The following is a 21,617-nucleotide window of genomic DNA, read 5'->3' as shown; positions in this document are numbered from 1 at the left end:
TGACTTTAATGGCTTACGTTACGTTTCACACGCAATTGTAGACGATTTATGAATAGTGTACGTTATCGAATAATTCTGATTCTCAGAAAAAGTACGTATATTTTGAGACAATGGAGGGACAATAAACAAAATGTTGCGTAAAACGTTTATTTATACTCACCTGTACTGTAGTACTTAAACGTACTCTAAATTAAACTTTTTAGCGGGAAAAAATCATACTACCATTCTGTGAAAATCGTACTGATAAAAAATGATCGTTCGTCGTGATCTATATTTAATACATTACATAATTATGTACAAACGTTGAAACAACACAAGTCATAAATTAAACGTGATAAATCTAAGAGTGAAATTTCTTACGTGAAAAATAAAGCGTAATATACAGCGTTGAATCTCTAAAGTTGCAAGCATATCGGATAAAGTGCCAATAATAGGATTATAAATACCTACTTATTTCTAATTTTACCGCTAACACAGAACGTTACTTCGTTTGATTAATATTTCATTCGGAATACAATAATCTGATGCAATTGGTACCTTAGCGTCGTTTGAGAATAGTTTCATTCTCGATAGTTCGTTGTAATACCAGCGATCTTGCGATCATGATTGGACACGATACTGTCAGTTACGACCAATCGTTTTTAACGGACTCAGCTGACAGATCCTTAACAGTTGACAGTACTCGACAGTTTGAGGAAGCGCGTAAACGCGTATGTATGATGTTGCATCGACGTACAGTAAAATGCCTTGCTAACAGACCATAAGTCGAAACCAAGTTGATAATTTGTTTAACTACAAAGAAACAATTTTCTCTGAATATAAAATGAATATAAAAATAGAAAGTAAAATATCAACAAGTTCTGAAGACGGTAGTCTTTTTCTATATACATACAAATTTCATAGCTTGAGAAAGGATACTTGAAATAAATGAGAATAGCCGACAGTCAGTTAAGAAGACAGAGTTCTGGCCGGTTAACGAGACATTACTGTACTCACGGGCAAAAGCTTTCCTTAACCTTGAATAACGTGGAAATAGGGCAAATATGTAAGCGAAACGAAACGATATCGCTGGACCCGCTCCCTCTTACTAGCGCACGGTATGTAGGTACATACTTTTCGCGCCACACCTTCCGGACCAGATGATAAATCGCGGAAAGCTGCGATATCCGCGTCACGATACAGCTTGATCGACTGAAGACCGGCGATCGACTGAGTCGATAACGCTGCTAATCAAACAGATACTTGTCTCGAATGATATTATTGTTATTCGACGTTAAAATTCCACCCAGGTAAAACGTATCTCCACATCCCTTATAAAATATATATTTACGAATTCATTTTCGCCCAGACAGTTCACTGTCACATAATTTAAATTCCAGACGAAGCTCACCTAAGAGACACGAGAGGCATGGTACATAATACACGCGTGCAAATGAGCACTTGTTTCCTCTAACAAGTAACATAGAAGACGTACATTTCACGATACGAATACAGGACGTAGATAGATTTGTTTCAGCAAAATCGTTAAGTACATACACTGAAAAAAGATTAAGGAGATTGAGGATTTATCCAAGGATCGTGTAGGATAGACGCGAGCCGAAACTGTAACGATGTTACGTGGGCAACGCGCGGCTACTGACTGACGGAGAGGAGGTCGCTCCGATTGGCGGGCCCCAATGGCACGCGCGACTTCTCGAACCCGCGAAATCGAGCTCGGCCAATCAGAGCGCCTTTTACCGCCTCCGTGACCCGGTGATCCGGACGCAGTGCTGTAAAATAAAGGCGCGTGCCAGCCACTTTTCCTTGAGTCCACGTCAAACTTCTTGATAATTCATCCTGAAAATTATTCAAGTAACTGTCAATTTAATATTCTATTTATTCTACACATGTATACCTATACAATTATGTAACGATTTAATAAAATAAAGTAAGTATCTAAAAAGAATAGCAATGTCTTTGCATTTACATGCAAGAAGAAGAGATGGAGAAATATGGAACCAATCGGAGCACTTTTTTCAGATTGATGATAAACGGAATATACAAAAGATGGTTCGATTCAATCGGTAGAAGATTTTAAACGATATCTTATCCTTTAATAATAGCTGATTTGAAATGCAAATTTCTGAATCCGTCACTGGCAGGACAGCCGCCGTTAGCCGCCTCCGCCACCTCCCTAGCCTATTGATCGACCCCCGAGCGAGCAAGGAAACGCAAAACCAGATGCGCCATAACACCAGCAAGCTCCCATGAAAGCGATACCGATACGTTCGTCGACAGGATTGCACGCGTATCGTCTAGGATCGAATCATCGGGCACCATACCCCGATCCCCTGCCAGCACTTGTTTTCAGAAACAACGTAGTACAACGGCGATCCTTACAGAGAGAGAGAGCATGCCACTTGTCGGGATAAGAATCTTTCTTTTTTCTTTAGCTCTGTAAATAGTTGAAGTCAAAAGCCGCTCTCTATTCACCGAAAAGGTGAACCAGACAGGGCTTGTTTATTCTTGCGCGACACCTCTTACAAATGCCCTTTTCCGAGAACTATGCTTTTTATAGAGCGAAGAAAGGGAGCTCGTTAACGGAGAACATTGCTGACAGGGAGCGGATTAAAAATAACAAGTAAATGCTGATTAGAGATTGCCGATAATAATCATCTGTCGGTTTAGAAAAGTAAACGAGTAACAGATAATTGTAGTTAATCGAAGTAGATTAGTTTGTCCGTGAATAAAGTACACTGATAAAAAGAATAAAAAACAACAGACAAAGAAGAACAGAACAAGGTTAAATATCAACGTATAATGTTGATTAGAGTAGTCTACGCTATCTAAAAATTTACGATAATTAACGTGGGATTGCATCAATATGCCAAACAAGTTATATGTTTTAATACGCAATAGAAATATTATATACGTATTTACATTGAAATTCATGGAGACTAGCTAGAGATGCGCCGTCCGTTGACCGTTCCTAAGCGTGACTGATAAAGGAAACTGACCTTTGACATTAGCCGAGAACTAGCCGAATAAAACGATCCCCTAATGTACCTTACTACAAATCAACGATGTTATCGGGTGAACGCGCGTTATGCCGATGAATTCGGTCTATTTACAAAAGATAAAAGGGAAAGAATAAAATTCGCCTGTCAAAAGAATAGATATTATGGAAGGTTAGTGACGCGCTTTCCCTGTGAGCTGGCATAAAAGCAAGGCGGATCGCTCGATGGACGATAAAAACCATTTCTTTTGTACAGCACGCGATATACATATAAGAGACGTTTTATGAATAGGCAAGCACGATTTAATTCTTCTGCGAGTTTTAAATGTCGAGGGAAAAAAATCTGTTCAGATCGGTGTTCATCGCAACGTCTAAAACGTTTCAATGAATCAGGCGATCCAGTCAGGATAAAGACGATATTATTTAACCTCCTTTTGAAAGTTCATCCGAAGAATCTAGATATAACGCAGAATTTAGTTATGAATATGCATGATCTTTTGTGTAAAATTCTGTTAAAAAATCGAATCAAAGTTGACCTTGACGCGTCCTTGATAGTCTGGCCTTTGGTTTTTTCCATGAAACTTTAACGACCCCTCCGACCTATTTTAACCTTCTCCTTGGTCGGCACACGTATTCACGAATTAAAAGAGGACACTTTTATTCCTTCATTTAAAAGTTTACGTGACAGATTTGGAGCTGCCCTTAGGAGATATATTTAAATTCTTCTGAAGATCTTTAAAATTTCCGGTTTATTTGAAGAAAATACTAGGCATCAAGTTAAGTAAACGAAGCATTAAAGTTTCTGCCAGTTTAACGTTGTTCTTTGTAAGTTAGATTATAAATGGAGCACATAGTATCCGTGTTCCAGTCACAGATGATCAGGATACACACCGAGTGACGTCAAAACATGTTGAACGAATCTGTTAGAATGATATGCACATGTATACTGTGACGTAAGTGAAAGATTCCTCCGGGCAATGGAAGGAGGGGAAGAATGTGTTTAAAGAGACTCGTCCGTCCAACGTTGACCTTCCGTCCAAAGATCCACGTGTTCCACTCGGTGGCTAGGAAAGAAACGCGACTTTGCGGCTGTTTTATACAGTACAAACATCTGCAACTCTTCTTAAGACCGTCATTAAGGAGACGAGAAGCGGTGTTAGAAAACGGGCAAGTACGTGGCGTTGTTATGTTCTTAGCACACTGAAGTGGTCCAATCGAGTTTCGGACTTTTTTTGTTTGCTCTTGGGAAGTTTATAGAGAATAGCCTATGATCCTCGATGCAATTGACTGAAATAAAATTTTCAGAAGGTTTCAATTATTGTGGAATATAATATCTTTAATTTTTAGAATGGCAGCGGTACATGATATTAAACTGGGAAACAAAGCTACGAGAATCGAATGCAGTCAGCCAGTAATAATCGCTGCATTATTTTCATTGGTTCACCGGATAAAGCACATCCGGCCCTTGAATACCGCGTGCGGTCAGGAATACTATACCGAGTAACTTTTAAAAGGAAACATATAGAAAATGTAATTACATATATGACTCATTTGAAAAATTGTAATGTAATTTTCAAGGCTTTTCTTTATCCTTATAATGCATTACGGAATATTTAAATATTTTCAACGTGAGAGTGAGACAATCTTATTTTCATCCTTCTTCGTTTATCGTTTCCTTAACCCTGCGGTTTGGCTGGCGTCACAGCGTTTGGATCTTCTACCTCGTAACCATGCGGAGATATTGGATTTCTCACGGGATTATGGAACAAGGTGTGTTCCCCGTCGCCCCATGGAAAAGGCTATAGAAGGGAAATATTTATAAGTCACTTACAGGGATAAGGCTTGAAAGGTCTCAGCTTGTGAAATCGGTCACGATGTAAAATTATCAAATCCTCGTGGCAAGAAAGAAGAAAAGGTAATGAAGGGAAAAGTATCAAATTTCCGTGGTGAAGGCAAACGATTCGTAAGACTTCATTAATCGATTACGGAGAATACCGCACAAATGGATTACCTTCCAGAGATGTACGAAGCAGAGAGCTTCGTTAGACCGAAGAATCAGTATAAAGCTTACATGTTACGCAAAAGTAGCGTGCATTATCGATTAATGAAGATATTAAGATCGAATTTGTATGATCTTTAACTTAAAGCTAAAGTATCTCGATTCGTTATTTAAAAGAATATGACAATCGTGAAAAAGGCATAAAATTCATATGTAAAAAACAAGTACCTTAGTTATTCGCCTCATATAAGGAACATCAATGAACGCAGGCCTCGGTTTTTTATCCGATTCTTCCACCGCGGTGTAAACGTAACACGATATACCTATTAACACGATCGCACCGATGACATTCACCAGTTGCAAAAGTTTCTCTTCATAGGCCACTGTACTTGCAAAGCCACAAGTTATATCGTTAAGTAACGTACATACAACGAAGCTGATAAAGTTTTTCGCGCATCGCTAAACAGCAAAGATGAAAATTCAACTGCTAGCTAAAGTAAGTCAAGTTTTAATAATTTTTATATACGTATATACTTTAAGATAACATCATAATACAGGTGTTACACAATATGTGCATCGTGGAATAGAGATAAAAAAAAAGCTGTTGTCTCAAGAGTGACATCGCAATTAATATTCGGAATTAACTTAATCGTTGATTAAAAACGATAATATACGACGCATTCTTCTCGGTGTCTTTATCTTTTTGACCTATAAAACAATGACAATCTGAAAATATTTCGAATTCAAAGTCAATTTCCTATTTCTCAATCATTTTTCTCTCTTTCCTCCAACTGTGAGTAAAAAATTTTGTTTCTAGAAGTTTAAAACTTTACCTGTAGGACAGTAATCTTTTACGTCCGGACAAGGGAATGGTGAATGCTCTTCGCAATCATTCTCAACTGGTAGTTGACATTTTCTCGAAGATTTTGGACATTCTTCCGCATTTTCGTCAAACTTTGAATAGCAATCCTTAGAAACATCTTTGATCGTTGTCCCATCGCAATCATCCGATTTCAATGTTTTATCGCAAGGAGGTTCTTTGGAGGAGGAATAGTTACGAAAGCTCATGGAACAAAATATTGCTTCGGATAGACCTTTCGATCTCCATAAATTTTTACATGCAGACTTCTTGTAAGATGGATTTTCCGTGAAAGAATGGAACTTTAACATCGAATTCGACAACTTCTGCATGGATGAACTATGGTATTCCGCCGAAGGACAAAATTCGTTGGAGAACTTCCAAGAGTGGTAGATTGGCGCCAAAGGGAACTGCGAAAAGATCGACGATCCACTGTCGAGCAAGAAACCTCTTCTCTCAATGTACGTCTTCATTTCACAGCGATATTCACGACTGCTCATACACCTGTTTCTTTCTGAAACGAACTTTAACTGGAGAACGTCGGAATTATAAAACTTCTCTTGCATACGAAAACCGTGAATATTTTCGGTCTTCGAGAACGGTTGCAATATGCAAAATGTCGACTTCTGTTACGTTAAGATAGAAACCTTGCTATTTATGCTAATGAATTACACGAAATCCTGCAACACAGTCAGAACCGTAAAACTTTTTGCAGTCTCGCTATGTATGAATTTTAAACAGACAGTTTTGGTAACTTCCTCGAGAAAGAGATAATTTCTTGTGTAGACAATTATTCAAACGGTGAACGTGATGCATTTTCATGACAGAAATTATACGAAATCCTTTTTGTCATACAGAACATTTAGTTCTTTGAATGGAACATGGATAGTAGTTGTTGCACAGAATATCGCAGCTTTAGACAAGATCATTTGCCAGCAGGCATTTCACGTGTTACAAACCGTTAATGACAAAGTTCAAACGAAATACGCCTAGAGACCCTTTTATTAGAATCTTTAAAAGGAAATTAAATATCACGTATCGTTGTCATGTCGATAGCACGATCGTTCTATTGTAATGTCTCTTTAATAACGAGTCGCTTATATCTCGTGAAAAAAAGAGAATTTTATACCTCCATTTATCGCGAGCAATTTTCCGTTCGACGATTCGTATCTTGAAATATCATTGAGCCAACCTTTACTGCTGTGCCAACGATACCCTGTGCTCCAATTTCTTTTTTTCTCGTCCAAGAAACCGGTTACATTTACGCTCGTTGAAAATACCATTCCAATATCCGATTTGATTAACGTAGAGCGCGTTGTTCCGTTGACAGACGCCAATGACAGGATCTTTAACCTACGCAAAAGTGAGAACATCGCGATACCGTGCCTTATTGCTGTTTTATGATCTATCCGTGCTTTTTGGATAGGAGATCACGATTTGGACACATTTTTCAGGAAAAAAATGTGTATACCTGGCCATATAAAAACGTAACTTTTTATTCTCAATTGCATGTACAGACTCTTTTGTCATATAAACTCATTCTCCTTTGTTCCTTCGAGCGTATTTTCACATGTGTCGTGAAATTTAAAGAATTCGATACATCTGATATTTCTATGACAAATTCCTTGACAAATTCTATGACAAATTTCTATTCGATATTAGAAGATATTTTGAAGTACAAGGTAGATACTGAACGAAGATCATTGACATGATTTTTTATATTACGTCTCTTGAGTTAATAAGCGAGGTAGTTCTCACAGTATCTAGATCAAGCATTTCCTTTTCTAGAATGGAATAGAACAGGTATATCCTCGGTGCTTATCTTCGTTTCATGACAAACATCGCACATCCGGCATACGAGTATACAACTCCTGTGACGTTTGCAAATCGACCGTATTTATAGCAGTCCTTCCGCTCTTCTCTCTGTACTCACTGTGAAGTTTCAATCTCTGTTTCGTGGAAATTCGCGGCACAACTTCGCCGATCAACACGCACGTTCCAATCAGGTACGTGCGACATGTACAAACATTTTACATATCGAGTCGTATTGCAAACAATATGTTATTTAAAAACGCGATATTTTTCATCGACAGACGTGCAGTTTTAAACTGTGTAACATCATCGGGCAAATAATTCGTTTTTACATAAATGTTTCTGCTTATCAAATATAGACGTTTAAATAATACTGTTTCATAATGAGATTTCTTGTACTCTTATAGTCTGCCTTTGATTGCTTCGAAATACAGTGGCTTACGAAAGTATTTGAAAATACATGGAAACATTTTCTGAATCGTATTATACGAAAGATTTTCTAGGACATGCCACATAATGCGACTGTCACCATCAAAAGTTTGAAACAAATTCGGAAATGTACGACGACGATACAGAATGCTTATTGCAAATATAAGTCTCAATATTCGTTGCAATTACTAATTAATTATATGTTTAAAACGATCATTTTTTACTATGTACTAATCTCTCGCAACTTTTACGTACATTTCCAAATTGGTTTCAGATTTTATCACTATAGTTATAATAACCGTGTTTCATTCTTCAAAAGCTTTCTATAATACAGGCAATATATTCATAAAGATTTTCTATAGCGAATGTCCAAATACTTTCGCCAATTATTGTTATGACAAATCAACGTATGTTTGAGGAATATCTCCACTTAATTACATTAATAACAGTAAGACACCTCGTATGGATAAATACGCAGTAGAATAAATGAATCAGCACTCGAAATGTAGTTTATCGAAGCGCCAGAATGTCTGGGGTCAGTAGAAAGCGATAAATACGTAGTGGTCCATATATCACGGTTTATGCTAGCGTTACAATACCCGCAACATTATTTTCTAATTAGTTTTTCTTTCTGTGCGAATCTCGATAAGGAACACGCTCGAGATTTTCGTACGCAATAAATTTCCGGAACTTTCTCCATTAAAATGAAACAACAATTACCGGATATGTTCCGACATTAATCTCCGACGTTTTAATCTCGAAAACAAAAGGAAAACGAAACGAAAAACATTTTCGCTGAATTTTAGTAAGGATTTGAAATATTATCGTGGTGTGGCGAGTGTCGAAAGTTGGAAACAGAATGCAAGGGAGCGGTGACACAGAAGAACAGATAACAATAATTTAATGTCGAACACACGAAGGACTCCCGAGATCTATTTCTTTCAATAAATCCGTTTTCACGGAAAGCTTTGCAGAAACATTCCAACTTCTTGATGGAACTTCGAACCTTTGACATTAACCGAGTAATTTCCAACGAAGCCTCTAAAATTTTTACGACTCCGAGTTGTAAACTGGAAGTACGATAGTTTAAAGAAGAAAATATCATTGCGATGGGTAGGAGGATATTTCTGCTACCGTCGTAAAACCACGGGAGAGGAAATAATTAAGAGAATCCTGGATTATTATAATTAATCCGTTGATGACATGAAAAACGAGTGGAGCAACGTAACTTTGAGTTTTCATTATCTGTACATTGGAAATGCAGAGTCGGTGGTAATTTTCAGTAAAAGGTTTGCCTGGGGAAAATTCAATTGCTCGTCGCGAAGTTAAATGAAAATGAAATAATTAATCTTCCGACAAGGACTTTGTCGCAATCGATATTACACGATGATATCGCTGCGATGTTTAGCTCTCCCTTTGGAATCAGCTACTTCGAAAAGAAAAAACATTATTTTTAGTTATTGTCGTCATTTTAATAAGATTTTGTATAAGAATTTGAGGATGAACTCCAAATATTTATGAAATTATTTTGGTAACTGTACCAGATATACGTAAGAAATAAACTGGAACAGTGTTTTCGTGGCAGAAATAATTCCAGTGAAAATAAACGAAAATGCGAGGAGTGAAATTACGAAGAAAATTGAGATCGGAAGTGCGGTCGATAAAGCGAACTAAAATGACTCTTCTTCTATTCCAAAAATCGACTAACCCAAAATCTTAATTACGATCATGTGAACAAAATCAATTAGAAAATTTCATTAATTACGTTACATTTCATCTAAAAATTCTTATCTATCTAAAAAAATAATTCTTATCTATAATAATTTCCATTCTCATTAATACATTTGAAGTTTTTGTGCTATTGCTATCGTACTACTTTTGTACCACTACAATAATGTAATGGTTGTATGTTAAATCTATTTCTTTTGAAACAAATCATACGTTTACGCCTTCGATCTTCGAGACATAGATCTGTAGATATACATATATATATTTCGTCTAGCGTGTTCAAAGGAATGCAATCATGAAATGGCGCAAAATGGAAATGATGATAATTACTGCTCGACGATAGAGCAGGAACAATAGAATCGCGTTCGACTGCTAGCTCCTGGAAAACAGGGATACGTCGATGCGCCTTGCGCGGCAACCTTTGACATTTTCAAGAGGACGGGTCGAAGTATTTCCACCCTCCTGGCCTAGGTACGGCCCGCTTTTCGTCAGCCCGACATCCGGTCGTGTAAACGTGTGTGTACATGGTGAGGCGAAGAAGGTGGTTAAAATACTTACAAAAAAGAGAGAGAAAGGAGATAATTAAAGCGTATTACGCGTTAGGAAACACGAACGACCGAGCATTTTTTCATTCAGCTGGCGAATCGTAATTGGAAAGTTACGCGGAAATCCTTTCGATTTGCAATGAAGGGCATAATGAAAGTAAACCGAGACGAAAGCGAAACTAGGTCGATAAAATTCTTTTTTCCTACTCCTTTTCTCCCTTTTCTGTACTCCTTTTTAATGAACGTTCCAACTTAAACGTAATTGGGCGATGGACACCCGGGATGATCATGGAATTATTTCGAATGTCATCGATGCAACGCCTAGTTTTAATTCGAGACGATGCACCATGAGGTTTACGTAGATTGTAAATGAGATTTGATCCGGTTCCTGATACGACCGCAATTGTGAGACTACAGCGCGACTTTCGCGCTTCAGAATAATAATGGAACCTCCTTTGACCTTATTTTTTCTTGGAAAGTAATAGACGTGTCATATGCTGCACCGTGCTTCACGGTTATAGTTGTCTGACTAGCCGAGAAAAAATGTCCAGGAAACTAGATTTAGTTTAATAAAATGTAATTAACTTGAAACTTTATATTGTTTGACTACGCGGTATCTAGTCTATCGAAAGGCACAATTAAGCATACTCTCTTCTCCTTATCAAATTGTTGTTAAATTAGACGAACAAATTCATTTACTTGTACCATCCAACTCAAGAATTCTTGCCATTTATAACTTGGTATTTTATCACGATACGATAGTACCACCGTGGACGTCCATAAAATTTTTTAATATCAGGAGAATGCGAAGATGAATATTAAGACTTTATGAAATACTTCTTGGGCGATAAAATCTACTTAAAAACCTCATAACAAATACAGATAAAACAGCAGATGCAAATATCTATATAAAAGAAGGTACGTACCAACAATATACTCTGACCGTTTGATTATTTCCACGACGACATATCAAAGTAACAGTTCAGTCTCCAAAATCTAATCGATGTATACAAAAGGCCAAATCTCGAAGAGCTTAATTAATGCAGCAACTTAGATTGTTGTGTAAATTGCACCTGTACAACGACGGTAGACTGCATCTACCAAATGTCAACCACGAGGTGAACCCTGCCTGTACGCTTCCATTTACGATTAATGCGCAGGGGGAGGAAACAGAATCTCCTCTAAAGGGTAATTCTAAAAGGTTGCTTGGAAACTGAAACAATTCAATTTCAATATAACGAGAAACGAGAGGGCAGGCGTAACGATATAGTCAACCACGGTCCACAGACAATTGCTCGAATCTTCGTTGGAATGTGATTAACCACCCTATTCCCTTCTGCATCGAGACGAGCCAGTGATATCGAGGAATTATTTTCAGACATAAATTTTTTTCTTCGATGTGAATATAAAAACCATAAGAGTTCATCGTACTCTCCAGACACATCAGCTTCTAGGCAGAAATTCCGTAAGAGGATTACATTATCCTTGTTATGTGCCATAGCGTGAGACTGTTTTCCATTAACTTCCCTTCACGGTTCATTATCAGTCAAGTGTATTATGCTGACATTGAGGTGCATATACCGACTATCTTTGCGTGATGCACTTCATATGAAATTAATGAGAACGGTTACCTGTGAGAACGAATCGAATTAACGCATATTAAACATGCATTAGCGTTTTATGAGGGTACTTATATAAAATAAAGATTACATATGGAATTATAAAGAAGTAAGATAGTAGAATAGGAGTGAAGATATATTGGAATAGATTTGTAAATGTTATGCGAGTTGTTGATTATTATATCAGTGATTAATAAAAGATTGTCTGAGAAATGAGTAGAATGATAAGAATCCACAAAAATACCAATGATCTTAATACCTCTTGGAATTCGTATGTTGACCAACGTAATTAATTTCGCCTTTCGGTGTAAATGAATGCCACCGCCGCAAACCACGTGTCCACGTCGCTAATTACAATCCACGATAATTAGGAATGATGTACTACACTGACGCGATGTTAATATGAACACGTAATGTGTAACATTGGCAATTAATTCTTCAATGAGAAATGAAACGTAGCTACTCGAATGGCCAAAAAGAATGAAATACACAAAGTTCTTACAAAAAAATTTGAAATTTTTAATTCAAAATTTTTAACCGTTGAAATATTATTGCACGTATAAGTATAAAAACCATTCTGCACTCTACATCATTAATTAAACTGCTAGAAAATTCATATGTTTTACATGTTTCTGAAAGAGTAAATTTGAATTCGATCGATCTCCCAATTTGTTGACGTCACTAGTTACGTCATATAAACGAGGATGGAAAACGTCTGATACACTTTCAATGACGTAGCGGTGCTTTCTAACCCTATAAAAATTTAGAAATTTATATACATATACGGTATGGCATATAGCAGATAGAAATAAAATATATATAAATCCTATTGCACCCTTTAATAGAGATTAAATTATGTGTTTCATTATATTGCATAGAATTAGGAAAGTTTTTAAAATATGTTTACAAATCTTACAATATGTTTACTATGATAATAATATCTTGCAAAATGTATCCCCGTCATAAAAGTTATAATTAATTTTATTTAATTTGTACTAATTATATAGGGATATATCGATCGAAGCATTCTATTAACCTGTTATTAATGAATAGCGCTAAATTTAAGAAAGATCAATGTTCGAATAGGTTTCAGAGCATGCTTATGAAAGTGACTTTGTGTAGTCCTATTTCAATTACATTCTCCCCGAAACATGCAATAAATAACTAAATAAGAATCAGTATTTGTTGAAATTGGGAAACTATTCTTTAAAATAAAACAGGATAGTGTATATTATAAACAATGCAACTAACAAACAGTTGATTCACGTCTAATACATTTGCATTTCCTTACAAAACTGTCATAACAACACGATTTTACTACTGATAAAGTCCAATCTACTTCTCATTGTTATGTGAAATCATAGTGTTTGATACATCGTACAGATAATCGTTGCATCGCCAACAGCGTTTTTGTATAAGCGAAAATACGTAGTTGGCAATAGATCTGACAGTTAAATTCTTTGAAAAACTAATCGATCATGGTTACGGTGTATCGCGTGTAGCATGCACTGTACATACATACCAATTCACCGAGAGATTTCAACCAGTCCTCTTGTTTCCTCGGTTCACTTATACAATAGCGTTCATATATGCACACATACAAATGAGAGCAATCATAGGCAACTACCGCGATTATCCCATTGCGAGGTGTCTATCGTTTTTGTCTGGTTAATCGCGACAAAGATAGAGGAAAATATGGAGCAGCTCTTCCTCAATCAGTAAAGCAGATTCAACCAGTTCTGATACGAGTATCGATGCACTTCTTCCCGCGTAACAGCGATTCAATTTAATAAGGTAACTAGTCATTTCTAGACCTTTTCAATTGTTTGAAACGATGTCACGATCTAAAATAACGACACATAAAATGAGTATTAATGAAAAACCATTTGATCCTTTCGATTCGTATCATTCTAATCGATACATCTAACTTTACGTCGCGAGATCTTTTCACATATTTAAACAAGACGGCAGCTGGCTACCTTCAGTTTTGATGCAGTTGCAGCCCTGTGTTCTGATAAGGTTCGCAACACCACCGCAAGAGTGCGCCAACTGCAACTCAATAAAATCCAAAGAGCGCCGGACGGGCGGTGTTCCGCGATGCGTGATGAGTTTGACAGCTCCCGCGTACTGAATGTTGTTTAAAAAGTATAAAAAATCGATCGAGAGATGTGACTAAGAAAAAATCCTTAACACGTTTCCGTATGCATCCATGGGAGATCGTCTAATATGGGAGAATGGTTGGTCATAGAATTATCACGCTGATACTCTTTCTGGCAGGTAAGTACATAATATTCGTTCAGGCGTAAGTGCACCTGCGGATCAATGTGATACTATACATACGTTCGGTGTTCGTGCGCTTATATACGTACAGCGTATAAATCGGGCTAAGTACACGATCGTTACGATTCAGGGTCGAGTTATGCAAATTTTGCCGTATATCTCGACTTCCCGAACGGATTATGTGATTTTTTTTTTTTTTTTTTTGTTCTTACATCCTTTAAATGTTTAATCACAATCGATAGCACAACGACGCATCAATTTGTATTTTTCTATCGAATTGCTTTTGTAGTTCTTATTAGTAATATTAAAGCTTAAAAAATACATATAATTTTCGTAAAAACTATATTTTATTTAGATACAATTATACAAAGTATCAAGTACATTCAGTGAATACAATAAGCTATAATTCAAACTCCATGTTCAGATACTTAGATTATTATAAATATTTTTTCTATTAGAAAAAGAAGAATTGTGGATCCTAATATTAGGTACATCAATTAATTTTTATATGTGTCTATTTTGTAAATTGTATTAATAAAAACATATCTTTTTTAATGTCTCAGTGAATTTTATTTATATTTTTTATTGTAAATAATATTTTAAATAATAATTTAAATTAATTCATAATTGTAATTCGTAATTTATATCTTTTTATCTATAAATGTTTACCCTATAAAAAGTATTAGAATGCCATTCAAAAAATATATAATTCTACATAAAATTGTTATACAAATACCATTAACTTCATAATTTAATAATTATGTTTTACAATGTTTTCAGCATGGCACAAAGCAACAACTTTAGTGCCAATAAGATCTGTGGCTGTAGATATAGGTCAGAACTTAACATTAGCATGTGCAGAAGAAGATGCACTGCCACAGTCAGGAGAATCTGTTGGAGTGATGTGGATAAGGGAGGGACGAGAAGATGGACAAATTGAAAGACTAAAGGTTGAGCCTAATGGAGCTTTGCAACTTATTAATGTTAGTACAGATGATGCTGGAAACTATTCATGTACTCTAGATGACGATCATGATGCTGTCAAAACTAGAATCAACGTACAAGTTAGAAGTAAGTTACTTAAATCTAAATGTAATTCTAAAGTAATTACAAGTTTATATTGTATTTTTTACTCCATTTTAGCTCCTCCACCAGCTTTACACAATGTATGGGTTAAACCATCAACAATATTGGCAAATATTCTTTGGGAAGTAGCTGGCACAGGTGGTTATCCTATCATAGATTTCACTGCCGAATATCGTCTTAAACCGAATGTGGGTGAAGAACCAGAAGACTGGAAGCCTATTGTTCCAACGCACATTCCTCCAAATTCTGTAAACAATTTTTCTTTTAATGAAATCATCTCTATACCACCGACTGTTGTTATTAAAATTGATAATTTTATAGAGGCAAATTGATGTGTATCACTTGGTGCCAAACACTACTTATTCGTTTCGAGTCTGGGCAACAAATCAGCTGGGGAGAGGAGAAATTGTTGAGGTTGAAGGTCATACTCAACACAGTAGTGAAGAATTAGGTACATAATTTAAACGCGATAACTTTACATGATCCTGCATGTAAACAAATCAGTATTTATATAAAATAAATACTATTGCTTACTAATTATAATTGACAATTATTTCAGAACTTGCAAGACATCTCTTAGCAGGTGTAGAAAATTTTGACACTCGTGTCTGGGTGGCAGCAGTAGGGATAGTTATGGGTACACTTATGATTCTTGGTATAGGTACTTGTTACCTCCTCTATCGTGAGTGCAAAGTACCCTGTAAGCATTTCCTGGTAACTTTATCTAAAAGCTTTTGCTTCTACTCTTTCTCTTTCATGCTATTTATTTCTGCTGATGAAACTTATTTCCTTCTATGCAAATAAATTAAAGTAGAATATGCTAGATTATCTAAGTTTGAAAAATATAACATGATTATCTAGAGGACGAAATCTGCAGCAGAAACGATAGCATCACTAACCACTTAACTTATCTATGGCCCTGATCTCTAGCTTTCTTTACATCAGCTATTCTCCTTTCAATCAATTTAGTGCTATTCTAATACAGTGCCAATTATCTTTCACTAATATTTCCCTACTGCAAGCGCTCTGCAAATTAGCATTTAATGAATTTTCTAGTGTTCAACTTTTAAAATTTACTAGCGTTTAATAAATTTTCTTACCAATACCGATTTAACAATAACACTTTTATAACTTTTGCACAAAACACTTTACAACATAAGGCACTAAAATAATCTGTAACATATTTATATCTTTCTATGCAGTTTGCCTGTCAGTAGCACCTTTCTTACTCCTCATAGGAATGAAACCTATAACTTATGAATGGACTTTATCAACCACCAAACTTGCTCTGTCTATATAAAGAATTTTTATCTTACTCTTTTACTAACTGTTATATTTTAAATTAAGAAGCTTTGGTGGTTTGTATAAAATTTGTTATGCAGAATGATTAGTGTCATGAATAGAAAATATTATAATAATAGTAATATAGAGCATTATGGCCTAGATAACATTGTGTGCTATTAGTAAATCTTTGACTGTATAAAACTTAGGTCAAAGGTAGCACAAATATATTTGCTGGGTAAGCAATATATTTATATATGTGAAAGATTTCTCAATGTGTTTTCATTGATTTATTATTGTATATATATAAATCTTAAATTGAACATAGGATTATTCGATTGTTAATATAACATAAGTTGTTCTTGAATATCCATGGCCCAGCAAACACTGGTAAAGGGAGAGGGTAGAAGCTAATATAACTCATGGCCCAGACCAATGAAAATTAATCTCCGTTCCCGAATTGCAGCGCAGCTGGAGGAGCAGGAAGTGATTGAACTTGTACCCAATATCATTCTGAATCCAGGATTTTTCGACGAAAGAACAGAACACATTCCTCAAGATGAAAATTTCAATAACCAAACCACTACACGCTTAAACAATAATAGCGTTGTGCAACCTATGCGACTTTAGCGACTAAATATTTAGATTTCTGTGGCTAATTTTTATTAACAAGTGGCTTGAGCACAATTTATGTGTCACCTTAAACGTAAGTAACTGGAATTACAAGAGGCCTCGAATCCGCCAAGTATCACAATGCGTAGAATCAGATAAGCGATGAAGACGATAATTATTGCGAAAGTGGAAATTTATGTTTATAGTCAGAAAATTGAGAGACGCATCATACATTCCGAGTATTCTAAGGAAATAAATTTTTCACTTACAATATAATGTAAAGTGTTCAAAGCATATGTAAGACTCTGCTAGGTTTTGTGAAATGGAGTAGCACATTTTTGAGAGTGTTTACCAGGATGTTCTAACATTAAAATTCGATATAGTTGCTCAGTTATCGAGCTTAAAGTCAAGAACTCCTGTAAGCGAAAAAAGGAATATTCTTAGTAAGACTGTAATTCTAAGAACAAAAGGAAAATTTTTGAAGAAACTGAAATCATACGACATTAATATTAAGAGGCAAATTTTTGTCTTACGTTCTGCATGAATTCATGTTTTTTACGCAATTATTTTTAACCATTATCACTGAACACAAATGAGATTTTAATGGACAATATCATGCAGGGAGTAAGACTTTTGCCAATAATACACATCATCCGATTAAAAAAATTTTGTCAAACACGAGGTATGATTAAAGGCTTGCTTACTGCCGTTTTAAGGTGTGCAGAAGTCATTGGTAAAAAAGTTCCTTTTTTGTGTCTTTATAAAAGTTATTGTTTTTTTATTTATTGTTATACGAATGCATTTGTTTTTTAGAGAATATTTTGATAATGCTTTCTTCCAAAAATGTTAATATAACGGAAGTCAATGCACCATATGCTCTTTCTGGAAAAATCCTGTGAATCAGAGAGTGTACAGTGTAAAAATCATAGTACTCTAATTATAAAAATAATTCTATTATGTTAATGTTATTTCTAGTAATGTTATATTCTTCATATTTTTAACTTTGCATGTAACTATTCAAATATGTCTAATGCTTCAACATGCTTTTGCACTACCTTAATAACAAATGCAATATCCACTGCTATTGAATTATAAAAAGCTATGAAATCAAATTTCATCAAAACCAAATCTTAACAAATACAAAATAGCACAAATCCATGAAAAATAAGTTTCGGTACATAAACTTTTTAGGAAAATGAAAAAAAAAAAGAACATTCAATAAATCTTCATAACATTCAACAAATAAGAATTATTCATGATCATCATACATTCGGTTCAGATTAGTGGTAAATATAGGGCAAAAGTAGAATAGGTTAAAATATTTTGGATATCACCTTTGATAGAATCAAGTTTGTAATCGATCGTTAAAACAGATCTTTTCCACAAATATTCATTTTTTATGAGAAGTATCTCGAATTGCATACAAAATTTAACTTAGTCAATCAATGAAGGTTGATGGTTTTGATAAAAGTTCTTCCTGTACAAACAGATACATACATAGTTATTTTCCACAATTTACATGTAGTACCATATCAGAATTTATCATTATGTCAAATACATTATTAAGATTATGGTAGTGGGTGTTAAGACTTTTCTTAGTAAAAAATAAAAACAAAAGAGGTTTATTTTTAACTTACTGTTAACTTTGAATTTTTTAGATGAAACTTTTCTCAGGAAAAGAACCAAGATAAATTTGTTTACTTTTATTGCGTTTTATTGATTAATTTCAGTTAAAACACCATAAGTGATGAATATGGAAATGGTTGTGGAAATTGATTCTTGTGTGTATTAGTCTTTCATGTGTTAATAGTAAAGCTCATAATATAAGAAACATAATACCTTAATGATTCTACTTAAAACAATTACATAAGTTAAATATTGCTTTTGTCAATATAAAAATCTGACGAAAAGCAATTTGGTGCACGCAGGTTGTATAAATATTGGTTGTGCGTTGTTACATTGAAGCTTTATGATCTGTTCTTCCCTGCAGTATAATCTTATAGGGGTGAACAGATTCAATTCGGCTTCGTACTATGCACTCTGTGTTGTGAATGGTATATATACGCGCTAATGAAAAAATAATATGATAATAACAATAATGATAACAATATAAATATATATATTTATATAGCCAAGGCATCATGATATTTTAGCTATAAGCAAAGACAATTTTTTATATAAATAATAATAATGCTGAAATGCAATGATGAATATTTATCTACATATTCATATAGATAATTTTGTGCTATGATATCGAGCTTCAAGAGTGATCTAGTAGATATGCTCATTAAGAGTATTTCATGTAGAATATCATGTTCCTCTCTCCATTTAGAAGAGTCGTGTTTTTTCACTTTCTCAAGGATTGTATAAAACATCCTTCATTTTTACAAATCAATGCAATACTCTTAAAAACGATGAATAATACATTATAACAATTGCACTCTTTTTCTATAAAGATAACTTTTCCTGCTTTAGATAATCCAGCAATAATATGTCATATATATTACTTTAGAACACGACTCTTTATATATCATGCACATTCAAATAGAATTATAATCACTTGTTTCTGCTGAAATATATAACAATAGGTGTACTGTAATTTAAATATTTAACTGTCTCTATCAAAGCTGTCTGGTGAAGGCATAGGTTTTGCATTTAGCGGCATTAATAATGTGGTGAAGCCTGATAAAAAAAGAAGTATAAATGTTACTTGATATATAAAATGAAAAATTATTCTTATAACTACCAGCTGCTATAGAAACTAACAATAAAATTTAGTCCTCTGGGTTTAGAATTCTGCCATTGCATACCATTAGAAGATCTGCATATCTACCTATGCAATGTAGGATGATCATAAATTAACCTTAATTACATTAGAAATACAATCAGTAAAATAATATCATTAGAATTGAAAGTAAATAGTAAGATAATCATGATTCTTTCTTTTTCCAATAAGATAAACACATGCTCTTTTTAAACTAAATATTTCAAATTAGTTACAGTACTAATGAACACAAAAAATTAATTGCTAACTTTAATTACAAGACGTCTTTATCATTCTATACCAAAAAATTGTCAAATACTAGAATGGTGTAAAATAGATATATTTTTATGAGGTAGATCACAGCGTTATAAACTTAAATCTATGACTACAATGATAATGGCAGATATTTTATGTTCATACTATAAATTACATAAAATCAACAAAAAGATCTTAATCTATTTCTGATTAAGACTGCTTTCTGTTTTATCTAGTGATTTCTTTCATTTAATTCTCTTTTGCATTGATAATCATACATCTTTGAAATTCAAAAGCTATTAAGCACAGCACGTGCATAGCATTTGTCATTATATCTTTGTAGTTAAATGTATTGCATTAATATATTTACTTCACATAACACACTCATGTGAAATATATATTAAGTAAAGCACAATACCATAGAATAGTATAATGGTTGCTGGTGGCACCATAAATCGTCCCTAACATACATATTGCTTGCCTATGACATACCAGAAGAAAAAGAAATTTAATGTGGTTTTTACAAAAAGCTTCAAATTGATTCTGCTTTTTTCATAAAAAGCTGATTTTGTTATATGATATTTTACATATAACACGTATTTACAAATATTTGTAAATATCATACAATCATTTCTAAATCCTTTACTTTTTGTAAAAACTACATATCTGTCGTGTCATTATCTATTAGATTAATAATATTAGTTTAACATCCTTACATTAAGTGATGGTAAAAAAGATTTATAATGATATCTCCATAAATAATGTTATAGCGAATAAGTATTAGTCTCGATATTAATTCTGCGATAAGTTATTTAGTTATATATTAACTGAAATTATGTATTAGCTTTTGGTGATTTCTTTATATAATTATTTATTTTGTAAAAAAAAAAAAAAGAAAAAAAAATGAAAAGCGCAAAAACATATGTTAGAACCGAAATTTGTATATAGTATACACATTATTGTTTTGTTTCTATATTTTGTATAAATTGTTAAATATGCACGCTTGATTATATTAACTTACTTTATTTATGTTAAATATATTGTGTCAGATTAAAAAATCTAATAGTACTCCATATTCGTATAAAATTGTTCGCGTTGAATCAGCGTTATTTTAGTTCTAATATGTTGTATGAATCCATTCCATTGACATTATACGCGGTTATAATGTGTAGAAAAATGTTTTCCTAATACCGACATGTTCATGGTTTATTTTATAAACTACGAATAATGCACATTCCATCACGTACAAATCCTGTATTAAAAGACAAAAATACGAAAATGTAACACGCTTGGGTTAAAAATTGTTTAAGTATTTTTGTGGAAAAAATAAAGAAAATCAAGGTTGTGCTTGAA

At 34.2% G+C, this 21,617-nt stretch overlaps 3 protein-coding genes and 2 long non-coding RNA genes across 16 annotated transcripts in view; 3 read left to right on the top strand and 2 right to left on the bottom strand.

Annotated features, from left to right (window-relative positions):
• Rdgb (retinal degeneration B) overlaps positions 1-13,646 on the bottom strand; it is a 26,663-nt gene extending 13,017 nt beyond the window's left edge. Inside the window, exon 1 of one of the 8 annotated variants that reach the window (XM_072000419.1) lies at positions 13,509-13,646. The gene's annotated coding sequence lies outside the window, so the exon portion shown is untranslated. Of the gene's footprint in view, positions 1-160; positions 350-450; positions 515-537; positions 653-1,113; positions 1,204-1,390; positions 1,683-5,222; positions 5,365-13,508 lie in introns of those variants that run through there. The other 7 variants (XM_072000421.1, XM_072000414.1, XM_072000418.1 and 4 more) reach the window with 7 other exon arrangements.
• LOC139985775 (uncharacterized) lies at positions 1,200-1,576 on the top strand. The gene is made up of 2 exons (XR_011799493.1): positions 1,200-1,289; positions 1,380-1,576. It is a non-coding gene; the product is annotated as an uncharacterized lncRNA (long non-coding RNA).
• On the top strand, positions 2,719-7,117 carry LOC139985772 (uncharacterized). The gene is made up of 3 exons (XR_011799490.1): positions 2,719-4,166; positions 4,343-5,490; positions 5,812-7,117. It is a non-coding gene; the product is annotated as an uncharacterized lncRNA (long non-coding RNA).
• On the bottom strand, positions 5,564-7,226 carry LOC139985763 (uncharacterized). Its single transcript, XM_072000486.1, has 3 exons — positions 6,983-7,226; positions 5,828-6,367; positions 5,564-5,702 (listed from the first exon to the last, which is right to left on the bottom strand). The coding sequence occupies exons 1-3, from the start codon at positions 7,224-7,226 to the stop codon at positions 5,635-5,637; spliced, it is 852 nt and encodes a 283-aa protein (XP_071856587.1). The 3' UTR covers positions 5,564-5,634.
• Positions 7,771-21,617, top strand: LOC139985761 (contactin-5). Of its 5 annotated transcripts, none has more exons than XM_072000479.1 (7): positions 7,771-7,859; positions 13,983-14,263; positions 15,047-15,337; positions 15,410-15,600; positions 15,674-15,803; positions 15,912-16,052; positions 17,100-21,617. In XM_072000479.1, exons 2-7 carry the CDS (start codon positions 14,221-14,223, stop codon positions 17,261-17,263), a joined length of 960 nt encoding a protein of 319 aa, XP_071856580.1. In that variant the 5' UTR covers positions 7,771-7,859; positions 13,983-14,220; the 3' UTR covers positions 17,264-21,617. The 5 variants fall into 5 exon arrangements, with proteins under 5 accessions (XP_071856580.1, XP_071856582.1, XP_071856584.1 ...); XM_072000481.1 differs by lacking the exon at positions 7,771-7,859 and adding an exon at positions 13,672-13,780; XM_072000483.1 differs by lacking the exon at positions 7,771-7,859 and having other exon boundaries at positions 13,956-14,263; positions 17,105-21,617.

This window comes from Bombus fervidus, chromosome 3 (assembly GCF_041682495.2).
Source record: "Bombus fervidus isolate BK054 chromosome 3, iyBomFerv1, whole genome shotgun sequence".
NCBI lineage: Eukaryota > Metazoa > Arthropoda > Insecta > Hymenoptera > Apidae > Bombus > Bombus fervidus.
The sequence above is the reverse complement of the archived record's forward strand: the minus strand, read 5'-3'. Positions and strand labels throughout refer to the sequence as shown.